This window comes from Octopus bimaculoides, chromosome 4 (genome assembly GCF_001194135.2).
Source record: "Octopus bimaculoides isolate UCB-OBI-ISO-001 chromosome 4, ASM119413v2, whole genome shotgun sequence".
Classification (NCBI taxonomy): domain Eukaryota; kingdom Metazoa; phylum Mollusca; class Cephalopoda; order Octopoda; family Octopodidae; genus Octopus; species Octopus bimaculoides.
Genome location: NC_068984.1, coordinates 84,178,841 through 84,195,158, shown reverse-complemented (window position 1 = coordinate 84,195,158; position 16,318 = coordinate 84,178,841). Strand labels below are relative to the sequence as shown.

Below are 16,318 nucleotides of genomic sequence, written 5' to 3'. Positions count from 1 at the left end.
TTTTTTTTTTTTTTTGTTTTTAGTATGAGGGTTGTAACAAAGCATTTTCCAGACTGGAAAATTTGAAAATCCATCTACGCTCCCACACCGGTGAAAAGCCATACCTTTGTCAATTCTCAGAATGTCAAAAAGCTTTCAGTAATTCTTCAGATCGTGCAAAACATCAGAGAACCCATTTAGACACTGTGAGTTAAATTTTACAACTTCAAGCTTCAGTTCCACTCTTTCTTTCTTTCTTTTTTTTTTTTTGACAGTTGATGCTGATAACTAGTATGAACTATGGGTAAAAAGATCAGAGAAATTTAGTTAGATATAAGGGAAATATCAACATATAAACAAGCATATTAGCTTTAGATTGTCTAATATGGACACAAATATAGCTGTGTGGTTTCGAAGTTTGCTTTGCAACAACTAACTAGGGTTCAATCCCACTGAGTTGCACTTTGAGCAGATGTCTTAGTTGCTTGACTGGAACTATACAATGCCTATCATATAACTATGTATGTGTGTGTGTTATATGCATGTGTACACATATATCTATGTGTGTTGTGTGTGTGTGTGTTTTCATGAGTCTACACATACATACATGTGTGTGCATATGTGTAAGAGAAAGAGAACTCCAATGAATCAGCTATGTTTTTTTTTGGTGAGGTGGGGGGCTTTTTTTTCTTCTGGTTGTATTTGATGTGTTATAGTTTCTTTCATTTCATCAGCCATTTATCTAAAATACTCCTTTCCCATCTACAATTATTTCAGCCTTCCCTCAATGACTCAATCAACACTAACAGGCCAACTGTAAATTTACCAAGCTTAAAACAAAATAACAAAAATCCAACAGAGGAAACAAGACCTTTTTATCTACTAAACAACCTGTTCTAGTCATTGGCTTTAAAGCAATTTACAAACCTGGTATAGCAATATAACAAGCACAACAAGAACAACAATAATATAACAAATAATGTTATAAATGGCTAGCAAGACTTCTTTTTTTCTTTTTTCTTTTCTCCCTCTATTCTTAATTATTAATCTTCTGTATGTACCATAGTAACAGATTCAATTATCCTTAAGAGATTCTTAATGAGAAACAGATATTGTTGAAGTGAGTGGTGGAACGAGTGTGGAGGTAGGACAAACAAAAAAACGTGGGGTGAGGGGAGGGAGCTATGATGTTTTAGTTATTTGTCTATATAGTGCTGCTGCTACTGCTGCTGTTGTGATATTGCAAAGTCCGGTATAATAATATTAGCGAACCTACTGTTTCTATAGTAAATGTGACTCCAGTTGGTTAATTTAAATCCAGAACTAAAATATTACCAATCTCTGGGTTATATTAACCACATATGATTGCTTCTGTCTTACGTAAAGGCCCTTTAGGTTTCTGCTAATTTTCACTATTTTATCCTTTTTCTTCTAAACAACCTAGGCTTTGATAATTCAGCAAATTTGCAGTAACTGATGAAATAGTTGTTGCTGTTGTTTAGTCCCAGATTGGCTCTGATTGAGCAGGCCTATAATCAAATATTATGTGTCTAGGACTACATCATCAAATGTATCCTCCCTTTCTATTGTTGTTTTCAATCTCCCAGATGAGCTTTGATTCAGCAATTCTAGGATGAAAAGCATTCCAGCAGCAACCATCCCTTCTCTTATTTCAGATATCGTGTGTCAAGGACTAAATTAAACAATTGTATCTAGTAAGGGTTTTTTTTAAGATGACAGGGAAATTTAACTATTGTTTCTGGCCCATTTAAGTGACTTCTTTATTAGCTCAATTGATGGAACAGTTCTCAGCACTAGAGGCAGCAGCAATATCTGTCTGAGGTTCTTTTCAGTTAATAACAGTGTTTTATAAATGTAATATCATTAATATAATAATATTGTAACAAAGCGATGTAAATATATTTATAATGTAATAACTCATATAACTAAGAATCTATGCCAAACATCTTTATGCACACAAATGTCTAGTTTGTCTCATTTTGCCTCCATCTATGCAGAACTGACAGAGGAGTCTTAGTTCTTCTGGAACAAAAGTAAATAAATCAGATTGTCTAATGACCTCTCATTCAGATACAGGCACCCCACCTACACATAAAGTTGCTTCAGTCCCAACTGTGAGTAAATGTGGTGCAAGATACAAATGGAATATTACATCATTATTGTTCACAACAAAAAGGCATGCTCACAGTATTGTTATCACATTGGACAAAATGTTTTGCAGCAATTCTTCTGACACTACATTCTAAGTTCTAATTACACCAGATTACACCAAGGTCGACTTTGCTTTTAATCCTTTTAGGCTCAGTAAAATAAGTACCAGTCAAGTACTGAGGTTGATATAATCAACTTGTCTTCTCCCCTCAAAATTGTTAGCCTTTTGTCAAAATTAGAAAGAATTATTGATCAAGGCAGATAAAGGAAAGGAAACCAGAAAATAAACCTTTTTAGATTTTTTGTGAGTTAGCACATAATCCTTATATTTTACCAATGAGAGAAAATGTGCTGTTGTGAGACTCATTCTTTTCCCAATAATGATGAAGTGAAATGGCTTCAACTAGGTTACAGCATTGACAAAATGAAGCCTGTATTCTTGTTACATCTCATACCTCTTTAACCCTTTAGAAATTAAACAGGCCATATCTGGCCCAAATATTGTACTTGTTTTATGTTCAAACCAGCCAGACCCAGCTTCTCAAACTTTCCCTACAATATCATCATAAAGATATTCAATCACATCAGCTAAATCTCAAAGCTGTATATGTGTGATTAGATGAAAACAATGTTAATAAATAAGCATTGCATTTGACAAAGTAATCTGGATGCTGAAAAGTTTAAGCTACATAAATCGCTTTCTTTTTGACTTACAATAAGGCTCAAAATGTTGTTGGTGTTGTTTAGTCTCTAGTTATTTATCCCTGGTTAAACAGAACTTTGATCAAAAATGTTCCAGCCTCTACTATTTCACCTGTTTGTATATCCAAAGCTACTTTATCCAATATGTGTCCCTCCTTTATTTAAGACAATAGGATGTGAACTGAGAAATATTGGAGCCTCTACATGATTGTTCAACCTGTGAGAAATAGTAGGTAAATCTTCCTCATATACAGCCTACTGGTATCAAAAAGAAAAGTGACATATATGTACCCAGGATAGTATAGTGCTGGATACATATCTTAAAGATGAAATGATCACAGTTTGAAGGTGTTACATCAATGATCTGTTTAAACTAAACTAACCAATAACAACATTGAATAGAAAGGGTCTTATGACATGCTTTTCCCAGTAACATTGGTGACAGAAGTGAAATTAGTTATTGCATGGAATTGCAGAGCTATTATAATTTAGCCCATATCAGGCCTGACTGAGGAGATCTATGAGTAAAAGATACACTTTTAGTTAGATATATTATATCTAGGATACCATTATTTAATGTCTTTCCCTTTTTCAAGAGAAGCATGATGTGACTCAGATTCAGTTGTTATTTCTTGCAATTCAAGTGCTTACATAGAAACTCTTAAACTGTGTTTCTGTTCAGATTGTTGTGAAGTTACTATTGTAGTACAACATCCACTTTTACATTCAGTATTTTGCTGTAAAGTTATTGTGGCTATACACCATTCTGTTGTGAAATTATTGTTATTGTACAACATGCTGTTGTGAAGTTAATGTTAGAAGACAACATACTGTTGTGAAGTATGTGCTGTAAGACAACATTCTGTAGTGAAATTATTGTTGTGGTATAGCACTCTATTATGATGCAATACAAACCCGGTTGTAACATTCAGATTGTTGTGAAGTCAGTGTTGCAGTACCACAATCTGTTGCAAAGTTAATGCTGCTGTACAACATTCTCTTGTGAAGTCACTATTGCTGCACAACTCTCAGTTGTCACGCATATGTTGTTTGAAGTTATTGTTGCAACACAACATCTCGTTGTTATGCACAAATTATTGTGAAGGTACTGTCACAGTACAACATTCAGTTGTCATAACACTTTTTAACAAAGAATATCTTGTTTAACATGTTTGATTTCATATCCTGCTCTAACTACACTGTGCATGCATGTGTGTGTGTGTATGTGTTCACATGTGTGTGTACGTGAGTGTGTTATTTCTTGCATGTATATTTGTCCTTGTATGTGTATGTGTTTGCATTTCTGCTGTGTTTGTGTTTCCATGTGTTTGTATTTGTGTTTCTGTACATGCAAATGCTTTCCTCTTTGTGTGTTGATTTTTATGTGTATACACGTACTAATTACTAACTACTCCATAGGGTCACGTGCACTGAAGAGATCTAGTCTATTAACCACCTGCTGCCATTTGAAACCTGTCCTGTCCATGCCAACATAGAATTGCGATATGTCTTTCATGACAGCTGTATGGTTAATTAGTAACACTTTATGCTAATTATACCTTAATATCAAAACAATGTAACTAGATTGGATGAAGGTCTCACCTTTATTTGATCAAAGAGAGGAGAGTCTTTTAATCTCTTTTCATCTGCTTTTTCTTTTTCTTCTTTTCCTTCTATGGTTGAATGGTTCTGTAAATGAAAGTAATGTTCTGTAACATATTTTGGGTGTGTTGAGATATTGTTGAAGACTTAATCTACCAAGAAAGTATATATTACAGTAGTTTAGCTAACAAAATATTGCTTACAAATAGCATGTAACACTCACATAAAAGATGTGACTGCTGCTATGCACACACACACACACACACACACACACACACACACACACACACACACACACACACACACACACACACACACCCACACACACACACACACACACATGCATGCATGTACATGTGCAAACATCCTAGAAAGCTGTTTACTATGATTCATGCAACATCCTTTGCTCAAGGTATTGTTGTTTCTTCTCTCTGCTTTTTCTAGCACTACTGTAATGGCCAGTTTCTCTAGACTAGCCAGCAGTGATGTAGCTAAAATGTGTGCAGCTTGGAACTGTGTTTGAGTTTGCTGTCCAAAACCTGTACAGGCTTATACAATAAACCCAAAGTGTTACCCCTATAAAAACGTAACTTGAAGCAGATCCCCTAGCTATGCTACTATTAGCCAGGCTTACCTGTCTCTCCCTTTCCAATCACCTTTGACGTCTCTCACCTCTCTGGCCCTCACACTAATCCAGACCTTCCTATCCAGACCTTCCTATCCAGACCTTCCTATCCAGACTGTAACATCTTGAAATTCTCTCTCTGCCTTTGCTTTTTCTGCAACCATTGTTTAACCGTGTCACGCCATATTCCTGCTGTAGCGGGAATAGGTTAAACATCATCTCCGCATGATTCCCAGTAAAGTGGTAATGAACAACAGACATAGGAAAAGAAGATGCAGCCTGCAATTGTTACTCTTGAGCTTTATATGCAACTATTTTCGTTTTTTGCTTGGGAGCCCAGGTGGAGAGTAAAGTTAGACGTAGGGGCCCAGGTCTAAGAGGATTAAATAGAACAGTAACCATATAAATCTATTTCTGGCTGGGAAATTCTGGAAAGTTCATGGTAATGGCTTATCCTCCTCTGATGAACTTATAAAAAGAAATAATGTTGATTCTCCACTGCTATACTGTCTGTTCTCATAAACTGAACCTCTCTAACATATTTATTTACAGCTACCAAGACAACACAATTGAGGGTTAACTAACTTTACCAGAAATATAGTACAACTCCTGTGACAGAATACAAAACATTAATGCATTAGCTAGAAGCTAAATGCTTTATTTATTTGGCTAGCTGTGATTCTGTCCTGAAATATGTTACTTTCTTGCATAGTCCTTCTCTTGTTCTTGTAGCATATTAAGTTCTCGTTGGTGGCTTTTCTAGTTGCAGAAATATCTATGCCTACCAATGGCCATGCCATTACCCAACATACAGAGTATTTTCAGTGGATGAAACAAATCTCTCCCAGATTTAGACACCCTTTCAATACCAACACACTATGCTGCAAATCTCTTGTTTTAAAATGATCTAGATTCAAATTTTCCATCCAAACTCCATGTTAAATTATGTTCTAAACACCAGCTTAATAATGTCCAAGTCATTTTACTAAATTCTCCATTATTTTCAAAATTAACAGCAACAAAGCAGTGTTTTTCAACTGAAACATAGCATCAAAAGGATTAAAGATAGTTGGGTTCCCTTTCACAAGAAATAAGCTCAGTGCCTCAAACTTTCAAACCACACTTTTGGAATATTATTGTTGCTACATGTAGCTGTGAATTATGGTACCTATTTACTGTTAATTAATACCAATACCTTCTTAATTACAGCATCTAATAGTACTGGTTATGTTTTAATCATGGTACTTACTTATATCTAACATAATCCCTCCCACTGAGCTACTTTTATGGTTCTCACCTTCAATTATTACAGTCACTGCCATCCTATATAAATATCACTTCTTGCATTCTTTTGAAATATTCCCCCCGCTGTCCATTCCCCCAGTCCAAATCCTCCCTATCACTTCACCTACATTCACCCATGCTATATCTTGAAGATGTATCCTGACACATATCCACCACCATTTCTCTCACTCTCTCATTCTCTATCTTTCTCTCTAAGTCTCTTTTTCTTACACTTCTTTTCCAACTGGCATACCCTTGTATCTCTTCTACAGCAAGACATCTCATCAACCTTTCATCAACTGGCACAAAGTCACCTCCCTCAATAGCACTCTCCCCTACCACCACCACCACCACCAGTCAAGGGACTTTTTTTTGTCTTGCAAATTACTTGGTGACCCTGCCAGTACTGGTGTCACGTAAAAAGCACCCAGTACTCTGTAAGTTATTTGCTTCAGGAAGGGTATCCTGCTATAGAAGTTGACAATAGAAGTTGACACAGCCCTCTGGCTTGCCAGTTCTTGTCCAACTGTCCTACCCATACCATCATAGAAAACTGACGTTAAATAATGATGATGATGATGATGACTTACTGGTAATAAGTACTTGTACCTTTCTAGCTGTGGTACCTTGCAGTACTGGTAATTTCTTAATAATGGTACTGATTTAGAGCTAGTTAATAATGGTACTTCATTATGAAACCTACTTAGTGCTGGTTAATACTAGTATTAACCTAATTATGGTACAGAGTACTAGTTAGTACTAATTATGATATTTACTTAGTACTAGTTAGTACTAATTATGAAACTTTTTCAGTGCAAGTTAGTACTGGTATTAGCCTATGTATGGTGTCTACATAGTACTAGTTAGAACTAATGTAATTATAGTACGTAGTGCCCATTAGTTTTGGTACTTATTAAGGGGACCTACTAAGTATTGGTAAGCTCTGAGACTCAATTAACCAAGAACGGAACTTAGCCTAGATGAACCAGGAATGGAACATCTCCAAAAATAGAACACTTTGGATAAGGTGGCTCTTGACACAGTGTCTGAAAATCGATTGAGGTGGTCATGACTGGAATACCTTTTAATCTTAAGCTTCCTCATTCAGAGCTCAGATGGAGGCATAACTACAATAACAATTATGTCTAGATGGGTGTTTCATTGGGAGTTACATGACATAGTCCAAGACACATACATTAAACAAGCTATTCGTATCCTAAACACCTTCTCATTTGGACAACAAGAAAAGCTTGTGCTGAAGAGACAGTGAAAAAAGTCCCTATGAATAACAAAGAGAAGTTTAGTATTAGCTAGTGCTAGGTGTGAATTCTAAAAAAAAATCCAATTAAAAGTATCTATCTATCAGGCAGCTGTCTTATGAACAATATAAATAATATTGTACTTATATTAGATTTTCTCTTCAATCTTGTTCCATAGCTGAGGCATTACGTATGTAGTTTGTAGCAAAATAATTTGGTAGATATTTTATGGAATTTTAAACTTAGATATTCTCAAGTTATTTTCTTTTTTTTATAGAGCCAAAATTTCATCTGGTAGCGCTGTCCCCAAATATCTTGCAAACATAAAACCATTGTCATTTATTTTAAAGTTTTAAATCTAAAATTGTTTCATTTTAAACATGCAGAGGCCTTATGCTTGTCAAGTTGTTGGCTGTACCAAGCGCTACACAGATCCAAGCTCACTACGCAAACATTTTAAGAACCACACGCAGAAAGATCAGCAGCAGAGGAAGAAGGTATGATTTCCATTTTTTAACTGTCACTTCTCTGATCTCTCATCATCATCATCATCATCATCATCATCATCATTGTCATCATCATCATCATTGTCATCATCATCATCATTGTCATCATCATCATCATTGTCATCATCATCGTCATAAGAACAATATAGATAATGTTGTACCTATATTAGATTTTCTCTTCAATTTTGTTCCATAACTGAAGCATGACATCAAATTATTTTGTAGTAACACTGTCACTCTTCCTATCTCATCATTATCATCATCATCATCATCATCGTCATCATCATTGTCATCATCATTGTCATCATCATATCATTATTACCATCAGTATCTTAGTCACCATTGTTGTCATCATTTCCATCTCCACCAATTATCAAATTAATACATGTCCAAAAGAGTTAATCACTATTGCTTTTATTGTAAATGATTTAATGGCATGGATTGGATGGATCTGCAATAATATACCTTTAGCCCTATTAATATTTATCTGTTGTTTAAGTTACATTAACATAGAGTCTTGTTTAATTTTTACCAAGACGGTATCTATATTTGGTAGAAATGTATATTGTTTTCATAACCATACCACCAGTGGCGGCTTGCGTATAGGAACTGCAGAACTGCAGCAGCAGATTTTTACAGTTCCAATGATGGCTTGGATCTGTAGTCTTCGAATCAGCTTTCTCCTTTCTGGTTTTGAGAAGCCTTATATATGTATGTGTGTTTTTATGTATGTTTGAATGTATGTATGCTTGTACATATGTATTATGTCTGGAGTATGACTTTAAACTGCATTTAGTAGTGGGCGTTTGGTACAGGAGTTCCAGGGTTTGGAGGACCTAGGAACAAGAGTTCCCAGGTCTATTCTGACCCAGAGTAATAGCATATATTAGGACTCCAGCTATGTTAACAAGCATGTAAACCACTGGGAGTGAAGGACCCCTAGTTCTCATTAGAACATCTTTATAGGTGAAGGTAAACTTGTATAAAATACATTATTTACATTATTTACATTTGACGGATATTTGTCCTCATCTTGTTTGTTGTTAACACGTTTCGGCTGATATACTCTCCAGCCTTCATCAGGTGTCTTGGGGAAATTTCGAACCTGGGTTCTCATTCCTTAAGGTATTTTTCGATGTTATTATGATTATTATGATTATTATTATTATTCAGGTCACTGCCTGGAATTGAACTCGGTATCTTGGGGTTAGTAGCCCGTGCTCTTAACCACTACACCATATGCCCATGGGCATAAAATAACCTGAAGTGCAACTGGTTACTGGTTGTTTCAGATGCTGTTGTTCCACTGTTGTTATAGCTGATTGTGCTCAAAAGGGGGTTCACTCAAAACAAATTCATGCACTTCAAGAACTTCTTGAACTCTCAGAATATTCGTATGAACTTACTGAGCTTAGAAAGTGGTCTTTTTTAGTCATGAGTTGGCTTCCACCATACATATATGCATGCATGAATGTATATATGGATGCATACAAGTATATGTGCATGGGTCGATGCATTCATGCATGTATATATATGTATATGTGTCTATGTAGGCATGCATGCATGTGTGTATGCATGTAAGTATGTATATGTATTTATGGATGGATGGATGAATGTATACATGCATGCATGTATGCATATGTAAATATAAAAATTTCATTTTATCCAGATTCGCAGTGGGAAGAATGACTTCACTCCTGATACACTGACTGACTGTATTTCAATTCAGTCACTTCGTCCAGAAGATTCTATGGAAACAGATGTCAATGGTACCTTGTCTGGAGCAGCTAATGACATTTATCAAGGTAACAATTTATCTGTCTTTTGTCAACAAAAAAGATTTAAATGATATCTAAATCCAAGAATTCTATGGAATTTGTACCTGGGACAGTAGGCTGCAAGTAGTAGATATAATTCAGAGTGGTAGTCCTTATCTGTCGCCCAGTTCAACTCCAGTAACCATTCCATCTCCATGTGTCCTTCATTATTTGGCACACAGAAACAAAAAAGCTGCCATCTCTTTTGACCTTCATGTCAATGTTTTTTGGTATGGACTGATAGTTGGATGTTTTTTCCTGTCACCAACTATTTTATAGCATGGACTGGGTATATTTTTTAAAAAATAATAAACTGGCATTCTGTCAATTGCGATGATGAAGGTTCCAGTTGATCCAATCAATGGAACAGCCTGCTCGTGAAATTACTATGCAACAGGCACCCTTAATGTAGTTCTCAGGGATATTTAGTGTAACATGGTGGTAGTGGTGGTGGTGGTGATGGGTGATAGATTGACAGAATCATTAGAGTACTGAACTTGTGGTAATTGGTTATTGCCCTCTACATTCTGAATTATAAATCCCACTGCAGTCCACTTTATAGATTTTATAGTTCACCTTTCCACTATTGATAAAATAAATAAAATAAATATAACTCATTCCTCCCAACATAAAAATTTCTCGTTTTCTGCTTATTTAAATAATATTTATGTTAATTGAAAAACATTGTACTGAATTATATTTGAAGATTTTCAGTTTCTAAAAAAATAATTCACTTTTCTCAGTACTCATAATTATTATATATATTGTTTCCCTTTTAAATAAAATACATTTTTAAAAATAAAATAAATCATTATTATTTCTCTTGTATATATTTCCAGGTTTGGGATTCCCCAGCAATCATTCTAGTCAAAATGGTCCTTGCACCAATCTTAGTCATCAGTCTCCCACAGGAATCCAGGAAAGTCCACTGAGTACCAGCACCTTACCTTTCTTGGAAGAACAGACTGAAAAGTAATGTAGTGATTCTATGTGCTTATGTGTACAGGGGTGGGGCACATCAATTATGCATTTCTACCAAATACAACCCCATCAGAAAATATATATAAAAAAAAGATCTGATAGGAACTAGTATTAATTAAAATGTTTGTGTTGCTTTTTAATGACAGTTTTTGCTTTTAAATAGTGTGGAATAAACTCAGAACCCTGAGATATAAAATTAGATGGTTACAAAAAAAATCACATCTACCACTGTTTATTACTGTCAATACCATCTCAACTTACTTGGACTTGAAAGAAAATATTTCCTTAACTTAGCAAAGCCTTAACAAAAAAGAATTAATATATATGAAGGAAAAAATGTTACATCTATGCCTTCTAACTTTCCAAGGACATTGCAACAGTAAATGAAACTATATTAGCCAAAAATTGTAACTGAGTCAATTAGGATATCTCATAGTAAATATCCTATTCTTCCCATTTATAAGTCTTGAGATTAGTCTCATATACTCAAACATATTGTTTTACTTTTTGTATGAAATATGGCAACTATATTTCATATCCCATTTTGTGGACAATAGTGTTGTTACTTACAAGTTTGCAATCAGGTTCACTCTATTTACAATGTTAACAGTGACAAGAGAGCTTCTGTGCAACTCAGATGATACAAATATCACAGACTATTTTTTGTCAAAAGCACTAGTTTATCAATTATTTACATATTTTCTTGATATACATGAGCAAAAGATATATACATAAACACATACACATACACACACACACACACACACACATAAACAAAAGAATTATTACACATTAGTGAAGATAAACTAAAGAAAACTCAATACAGTGAAGTAAGGTAGAATCATTTTTATTTATTTTTATTCTTCACATTGTCTCTTAGTCATCATTTGATGAAAGCCACAATGTGAAACTTAAAATTGTAATGGCTACCTCTACCAAGAAAAAATTGTAATGGCTACCTCTACTATGAAAAATGCACATCCAAGCACTGTGTAAAGTGGTTGGTGTTGCAAAGAGTATCCAAGTACAGAAACCAAAGCAAAAATGAAACACAGAACTGCGATACATTCTCCAAGCCCATCTAGGTGAGTAGTGCCTCCAAATATATGCTGACTCTAAATGTTGCAACCCATGTCAGCATAGAGTGCAGAATTAAAATGATGATGATGATGATGCATATGATGGGGTTTTTGCACAATTTTCACCTACTCCTGAGAGGCTATGGCAGAAGATACTTGTTCAGGATATTGAGCAGTGGGATCAACCCTGATACTACATAGTTGCAATGTAAACTTCTATTCATATTATTCATGCCTACATCTTACATCTGATCCTAATTTCTTTTTTCTTTTTTTTTTTTTTGAAAACCGTTGTTGCAACCCAACACTTATCTAAACTTCTATTATTTTATTTCAAATACAATTTTGTATGCATTTTTGTGTAAATGTATCTTGTATTTCTAGATAATATGTAACTGGGATTATTTTTCTTTTCTTTTTTAGCTTGAATGGGTTTTCTCCTGTACCAACCTCTTCACTGGTTAGTCCAAGACAAATTTTACCATCAATTACATCAAGACCTGGTGCTATGCAGTCAACTACTAACACACAACTTGAAACCAACTATAATTCTTCTTTTACTCCTGACCTGTCTTACCAGTCCAACAGCCAACATTCTCAGATGTATCCTATGGCTTTTCTACAAGGATCACACATGGCTGGTTAGTAGATTGTACACTTTTCTCTTGAACTAGGTACCTTAAACTGCCATCAATATCTTTGTACCAAGTCCTTTTTTCCTTTAGTTCCACTCCCATTCTGGTCCCCAAAATAACCACTCAAAGAGCACGTTCATCCATCTTTATACTTGGTCCACACTTCTTTAATACAACTCCTGTTCTGATCCCCAATATAACTTCTCAAAATTGGATTAATCCAGTACTGTGACCATCACTCTACTCTTTAGTCCATCTCCTTACATGGTCTGCAGTACAATACAAGCCAGCAGGTGAAATAAACATCAGAGATACTTTGCTCCTCTCAAAGATATATTTCAAGCTTCACCTGGTGGTGACTAAAGCTATAAAATGTTGAAAAAATGGGTATCTCAGGGTCACAAGCATTTTGCCCCTTAGCCTGTATGTTTTATCTGAGGGGTGACAGCAAGGACCAGCTGGGACTTCACCAGCAGGAAATTCCATCTGCAGTCCCTTGTTAGCCATAGCCACCTTGAGTTGGTTTCAGCTTTTTTCAGTTGTTTGGGTTCCAAACCAATCTTCTGCAAGAAATAGTGCTGGAAAACTGCTGCAGCTGACTTCAAAAGAGAATGAGGCTACATACCATTCTTTGACAAGCACCACATCTACCAAGTCTTGGTATTTGGCTTTCTTCAGCTGGAGGGAAATGTCAAGTCTGTCCTCCTAGTGCACTGTGAATTCAGTTGTGATGATCATCTTTGCACTTCTGGACAGCAGAAATAACTCAAGCTGGAACAACATTAGTGCCACCTCCTCTATGCAATAATCATAAATGTTTTTGTTTTATTTTTGAAATCCAATCCTTTTTTTTTCCAGATAACCATGGTAACTATGATGAGAACAGTAATGGCCTTTGCATGTCTCGGATGACTAGTGGTGCAGCCCTCTACCCAGGTGCATCATCAATGAACTATAAGATGGGTACAAATTTCCCAAATGGCATGCAGAAGAGCTTCCTTCAAATACCAACATTTGAAGAATTGATGCCAACCATTCCTCTAGAAGATATGCAAAAAGCCTTCTCAAATTATTCAGGTGTTTATATTATTCACTTTGTGTGCATGTGTGTGCGTGCGTGTGTGAATGTATTTCTTTCCCTGAAGATGTAACGATAACAAGGTAAAGATGATTAATTCTGTTCTGTTTCAAGAATTAATTGACAGCCGTTACAATCCTTATTAGAGAAGAAAACACCTGATTGTAGTCTTTCTAGTTTTTTCCGCTGTACTTTTTCATCATAGAAAGAAGTGCCAGACTATTGCTCTGAGAGTAGGGTAGAGTCGTGCAATCCTTAACTGGCTGTGATGAGCTTGTCTGTTAGTCAGATATATTGCGCAACAAATATCGTCAATGAAAAAATTTATATTTTTTAAAATTACTTATCAGCTCTCTGGCTAGACCTGTAAAGGGAAATAACTCCTGCAAGTCTTATAGTCAATTTTGATAACTCTCAGATGAAAGTTCAGATAATATTGATGCATTATTTATGTCAATTACCTGACGTAACTTATACCCTTGAGAATGGCATGAACATCACACATTTCTTCCTCTCTCAATACTTATATATTTTACTTTATCAAAAAACAAATATGAATTAGACATCAGTGTGATCTTTCTAGAAATATGAATCCACAAGGACCTTTTTCCCCTAAGATTTATCCAAAATTTCAAGCTCTCTCCACTTCTATCTGTGTGTGTGTGCGTGTGTTCACTACCCTGAGATGTTTCCTCCACCTCTTCCCAAGTCTTCCTTACTCTTCTTCTTCTGCAAATTCTTTTCATTTGGCTCATCTGACCAGTTTTCAACCTTGATACAGATCCCATACCTGTATAACCTTACCGCTATAGTTTCTTCTTCTCTTGTACATTACACCTGGTTCCCTACATACTTTTTCTCTCAGCTTATTTCTACTCTATCATTCATGCACACTGACATTATACATCCAATGGGGCATGCCCACCTCATTTTTTCAATCCTGCATACACTCTATGCCATTCAGCATCCATATTTTACTGTCAGTATCACATTCAGTATCACATTTCCATTAACAAGCATCATAGAATTTGCCCTTCATTCACAGAGAGAATCCTCTTTGTAGCCAGTGGAGGAAATAGCTCCCTCAACTTGTTCCATCCCATTCTAATTCTAACAACTATGCTTTTGGAACATTCACCTCCACTGCTGGTTAGGATACCTAAGTAATAATATACACACTTCTCTCTCTCTCTCTCTCTCTCTCTCTCTCTCCCCTTTCCCTCCCACTTGCCCTCATATATGTGTGTGTGTATGAGTGTATCTATAAGGGTGTATATGAATACATGTATGTATGTGTATATATGTGTGTACTTGTATGTGTATGTGTATATATAAATATTTAGGGAAAGATAGTTATGGCCAGTTTGTAAGGTTACTCGGGGTTTCGCATCCATAAAGCGCTTAGCTTTACATACGTCTCAACAGACCCTAATGGCCAGTGGCCTGTAACCTAAGAGAGGTTATAGGCCACCAGTCATTAGGGTCTGATGAGATATATATAAAGCTAAGCGTTTTATGGATGCAAAACCCTGGGTAACCCTATGTACTAGCCATAACTATCTTTCCCTAAATACTCCACTGCTCTATAACTTAGAGTGTGCTTCTCATTCAAATTTATGATTTACTGACAATATATTTATATATATGTATCTCTCTCACATTTTCTGTATATTTAATATAATTTTATATATTCTTACATCTTTTCCTTAGTTTATGGTGATCAACAAGCACTTGGTTCACGAGAATTTGATTCCTTTGGCCTGCCATGTCTCACCACTGAAGAAAACCAATTTCTACCTGTGGGTGTGGTCGACCGGTGTAGTAGCAGGCTATCAGCTGTATATGCTGAGGGTTCAATTTAATAAGCACTACTGTTTGTTTAATTGATAGCCAATCATGTTGACTTCTTTCCTTCACTGATAGTGAAAATGGTAAAAGGTCAACAGGACTCTTTTGGGAATTTTTTTTTGTTTTCATTTTTTTTTTATTACCTGAAATAAGGGTAAATTTGAATGATGAACCAAACTATCTTCACACAATACAGTACACAAAAGAAAATAACATACACACATTGTAGATTTTTATGTTGGTTCACAATTCCCTTTTTTGTATATGCATTATATAATGTGTGTGTGTGTATAGGTATATTTGTCTGTGTAAGTGTGTATATATATAATTATGTATATATATATGTGTGAATGTATGTGTGTATGCATGTTATTTGAGTATAATGCATATGGTATAATTATTATATTTATCTTTTCTTTCTGTTAATGCTGACTTTGAAAAGAAGGAAGAAACAGAAAAAACATCGATACTTGAAGATATGAACCTTTTTTTTTTTTTTTTTTTTTTTTTTTTTAGAAAATGATGTTTTAATTCCTTCTGATGTATAAATGTAATCGAATGTTATATATTGAATTATAATTTGAAATATTGGATAATTGTTAAATTTGTAAGACGGAAAAAGAACAAAGACATTTTAATTGAATGAAGATATTTCTCTTGTTCTCTTACATTCAATTGACCTTTTAAGTTTCCCTTTCCATTAATTTGAAACAATTTTGGTAATTCTGTCATCAACTATGAAATTTTATTT

At 35.1% G+C, this 16,318-nt stretch overlaps 1 protein-coding gene across 1 annotated transcript in view; it reads left to right on the top strand.

The window, feature by feature from the left end:
- LOC106870722 (zinc finger protein GLIS3) overlaps window positions 1-16,045 on the top strand; it is a 121,882-nt gene extending 105,837 nt beyond the window's left edge. The window contains exons 4-10 of the mRNA XM_014916892.2: window positions 24-185; window positions 8,010-8,120; window positions 9,799-9,934; window positions 10,786-10,918; window positions 12,430-12,647; window positions 13,500-13,718; window positions 15,430-16,045. Coding sequence (XP_014772378.2) covers window positions 24-185; window positions 8,010-8,120; window positions 9,799-9,934; window positions 10,786-10,918; window positions 12,430-12,647; window positions 13,500-13,718; window positions 15,430-15,581 — 1,131 coding nt within the window. The 3' untranslated portion in view covers window positions 15,582-16,045. The remainder of the gene's footprint in view (window positions 1-23; window positions 186-8,009; window positions 8,121-9,798; window positions 9,935-10,785; window positions 10,919-12,429; window positions 12,648-13,499; window positions 13,719-15,429) is intronic.
- Window positions 16,046-16,318: the final 273 nt, after the last annotated feature.